Source organism: Notothenia coriiceps, unplaced genomic scaffold (assembly GCF_000735185.1).
Source record: "Notothenia coriiceps isolate Sejong01 unplaced genomic scaffold, NC01 NC01_scaffold00006868, whole genome shotgun sequence".
Taxonomy (NCBI): domain Eukaryota; kingdom Metazoa; phylum Chordata; class Actinopteri; order Perciformes; family Nototheniidae; genus Notothenia; species Notothenia coriiceps.
Window position 1 is genome coordinate 2139 of NW_011339569.1, and position 4028 is coordinate 6166.

Sequence of the window (4028 nt, forward strand, 5' to 3'; positions counted from 1 at the left end):
TAGTGCTGTGTACCTGGACTCACATTCAGGTTCAGGTCCGGACTCAAATCCAGAGGTTCAGGTTCAGGTCCGGACTTATAAGTCCGGACTTGTGTCAAGTTGTGTGAGTAACTAAAGTGAACTTATTGTGAGCTAATTATCAATTGAAAATAAACTCATAATCAACGCAAATTCAAACTCGTCAGGTTTATTGTGCCCCCTTCCAACTTGTGTCTACACCATGTCTTTTCTAGAACTCTACATGTGTTACTAACTACACAACACAACTACATACATAGTGATGTACATACAAGACTCAATATGCAAGAGTACAAGTCAATGTGTTCTTGTTCAAGAACAACAGCATATTGACATTGTCTGGGTGAAGTGTTGCTCTTTCGGCAGACACTATATCACCATACATACAAAGGAGTTAGCTTAGCTACACTACCAAATATGGCAACCAGCATCCCACGCTGTCAGTGTCCACTATGTCTAAGCCAGCTTCCCTTGACGTCACACAGATCTCGCGAGCAGTTGCGATATTTTGCGAGACTTCGTGAGTTCAGTAATGGCCGCCATATCAGAAGCCAAAACAATGTTTTTCGTCTTTTCTCAGCGCAAATTTCTCGATCTATGGAAGGTTTTAGATGGTTTAGAACAAAAAGGAGAATATACGTAAGTACCGGTTCCCGACGTTCCGGTTTTAACCGGACTTGAACCGAAACTTTTTACAAGTCCAGTACCGGTTCGGCGTACCGGTACGCAGCACTAATTGCAGGGTCTGATTATTATATTGTTGACACTTTAAAATACTACTATCCTACTAAAATGCTGTACAAATGAGAAGTATTATTTAATAAATTAAAAAAAATGTAAAAAAAATTAATTAAAAAAATCACATTTTTTTCCCTTTATTTTTCAATATCGCGATAAATATCGTACCGTGGACTTTTTCTCGCGATATTATCGTACCGTGAGTTGTTGGTATCGTTACATCCCTACTAATGAAAGGTAAGAGTGCTTTGTCATACTGTACAGAAAGTGGTTGTACATGCAAAAGCTTAAAACAGGAATGAAGTTTGTGTTCTCACTTGTCAGGTTTGAGATCCCGATGCACAATGCCATAGTTGTGAAGATACTCCAGTGCCAGGACTGTTTCAGCAAAGTACAACCGTGTCATTTCTACAGGCAGTGGGCCCATGTTCTTGAGCAGGTTGGCACAATCCCCACCTTTATGAAACCATAGGAAAACCATAGGAAATGTGTTAATGGCTAATGAATCCCTATTTCTAGTACTAAATTACCACTAGTGTGTAAGGAGCATAATTAAAATGTCTAAATCACAACAACAACAAAAATCACCCTTTCTCATCATTACCTTCCACATACTCCATGACCATGCATAGGTGACGTCGTGTCTCAAAAGAGCAGAACATGGAGACAACGAAGGGGTTCTCGGCAAACGTCAGGATGTCTCGCTCAACAAAAGCCTGCTGGATCTGGTTCCTCAGGACGAGGTTCTGACGATTTATCTTCTTCATGGCAAACCGTTGTCGGGTCTCCTTGTGACGGACCAGATACACGGCCCTGTAGAAAAACATATGAGCCACATTAAACCAATTATTTTCACACTTAAAGTCAGAGTGAAATGGAAGTAAGATAGTCTTTATTCTCTGTACTGTGGCATCTTTCCCTTTGAAACCCACACATTTCCCTTCTCACTAAAAGTTGCATATTGATTGATGAATGATCAGATGTAGTGATATTATTTATTACATGTGGTTGGTACCAACTTAAATTGCTTTAAAAAAATAAAAAAGGAAGAAAAGATCAATTAATTTTTGGCATATATTTTTTAAAAGAAGTGCACAATATTACCTGGGGTTAAAAGGGATAAAAATACTTTTTTATTAAATTTTTAACTGGACTTTTTTGCATCTATTAGAAATAACCACTTTGTTTTTTTAGGATTAAGGATTCGCTTTAGCTTTATTTAACACCTAACAGCAAAGATAGGAAATCTCTGCATAAGATTGGCTTTGCCGTGTCATATTTAACTCCCCAGACACCATTGTAGTAGTGGATGATATTTTAAATGTTTTGGGGTAATCGTGGTAATTGCAGGTCCCAAAATGTTTTCTGTTCTGAGAATCTAAAGGAGTCATCAAACTCGTCATTAGACTATCATCTATTTAATTCATTAAAAACCACCTTTTAATTGTTTTGGATGTTCGATCAAAGGAGGAACTTAGTTTCTGACAAGATGATTATGTATAATCAAAAAATAAAATGAAACTGCTACGGTTTCCTGTAAAGGTTATATGGATATTCTAGCATGCAGAGGATTTTCAAGGATCCCTTTTATGCAGTGTTTTGTAGCTCTTAGGCTTAAAAAATGTTTGGAAATGAATAAACAACACCCTGAAAAAGCAAGTAAAGGTAGACAACGTTTAAAAAAAAAGTCATACCCGTAAGCTCCATTACTGATGAGTTTGATTGTGTCAAAGTCACTCTCAAAAGGTTTCCTTCGAGTCGGTGTCAGTGTCTGTGGGACCTTCTAAAAAAAGGAGGCAGAAACATGTTTAAGGCCAGTAGCGGGCAAGTTAAAAATGCAACACAGTAAAAGCAATACTGTTAATTACAGGATAATTACAGAGCAACCATGTCCAAGGGCTTGTTCTGCTGTCTGAAACATAAACTATACTGCGGTCTAACTACTAAATACATAATTATCACATTTTGTCCATGAGGAATCAGGAACAATATACATAAAGCATTTTTTATCTCAGATAAAATTGCAGAAAATATGTTTGTAAGAATTCATTTATTATCTTATTTTTAAATCATGGAATATCCTTTACAAAAATCAAATAGTGTTCACACTGACAGCTAGTCTGATAACAAAAAGGGAAATGTACCTCCACACTGGAGTCTGTGTCCACTGTCACTGAAGGACTCGCATCATACTGTTCAAGCTCTAGAAAGAACAGAAAGAAAGACAGTGTTTAATATTACTGCAAATAACACTCTGAAAACCAAACTTTGAATCTTACTGGTTTTTAAACAGGCTAAACCTGATTTTGAGGCTAATGAAGTGTGTAGCTTGACTTCACGACAGAAAAGTCCTTTACCTTCTAAAGGGTCGCGGGTCAGACCCAGCTGGCTGATGATGTAGCGTGGGATGTCCGTCTTGATAACCTGGTCGACTTTGGCATGACCCTCGGCGGCCTCAAGTAGGTGATAAAACTCTTCCGGGTCAAACTCCTGTAAACAGCATCAAGTCTTTTTAATGGCTTAAGTCAATTTCCTGCCAGATTGAAATCAAAGCAAGACAACAGCAAAGCAAGATCTTCTCTGTATCAGTGGCACAAGTCAAAAGTAACTGTATCTCATAGATGTTCAGCTTCTCATTCAAGTCCAGTCCCTCTGGATTTACTCCTGAACCTACTCATTTATCAGGTACAAAGAGTGGGTGGTTTATAAAGACTGAAGTGAAAAGTTGTCAAAGTGTCAAGAACATTAGTGGTATTTTAATGATTATTATATCACAGGGTTTTGGACAGGTTATGTTAGGCCTATCACAATGACAACTCACATCAATTTCACTGTTATCCAACTAATGATGTTATAAAAAAAAGACATTTAATAAACTAAAAAATAGTAAACACACTTGTTAAACTGAGCTAATCTTTTTGTGTTGTTTATAGGGCTGCAACAAACGACTAATTTGATAATCGACTATTCGGACTATTATGCCTTGCACAATTTCTCAAGCGCTCTTATTTAGCCATCAACTTTTAGATTTAGCTTCAGGTTGTTTTAGGCATGTGGAAACTAACAATGAAGACAATAAAGATGAATATTTGATTCAAAAATACATATATTATTAAATTAACTAAACAAATTTTGAACAAAATTAACATTGCTTTTTATTAAATTAAATAAATAATATTTCACATCAAAAGAAACAGAGTGTTTAACAAATCGTATTAAATAATCTGGTGACAGAACTGTAAACAGAATAGCTGAAAACTTCAACAAAATAA

At 36.5% G+C, this 4028-nt stretch overlaps 1 protein-coding gene across 1 annotated transcript in view; it reads right to left on the bottom strand.

Moving 5' to 3' along the window:
* The window catches only part of LOC104943804 (microtubule-associated serine/threonine-protein kinase 3-like), a gene marked incomplete at both ends in the record, with an annotated part of 4899 nt that extends 1653 nt beyond the window's left edge, over positions 1-3246 (bottom strand). Inside the window, 5 exons of the mRNA XM_010769270.1 lie at positions 1074-1212; positions 1361-1569; positions 2451-2539; positions 2901-2959; positions 3114-3246. Coding sequence (XP_010767572.1) covers positions 1074-1212; positions 1361-1569; positions 2451-2539; positions 2901-2959; positions 3114-3246 — 629 coding nt within the window. The remainder of the gene's footprint in view (positions 1-1073; positions 1213-1360; positions 1570-2450; positions 2540-2900; positions 2960-3113) is intronic.
* Positions 3247-4028: the final 782 nt, after the last annotated feature.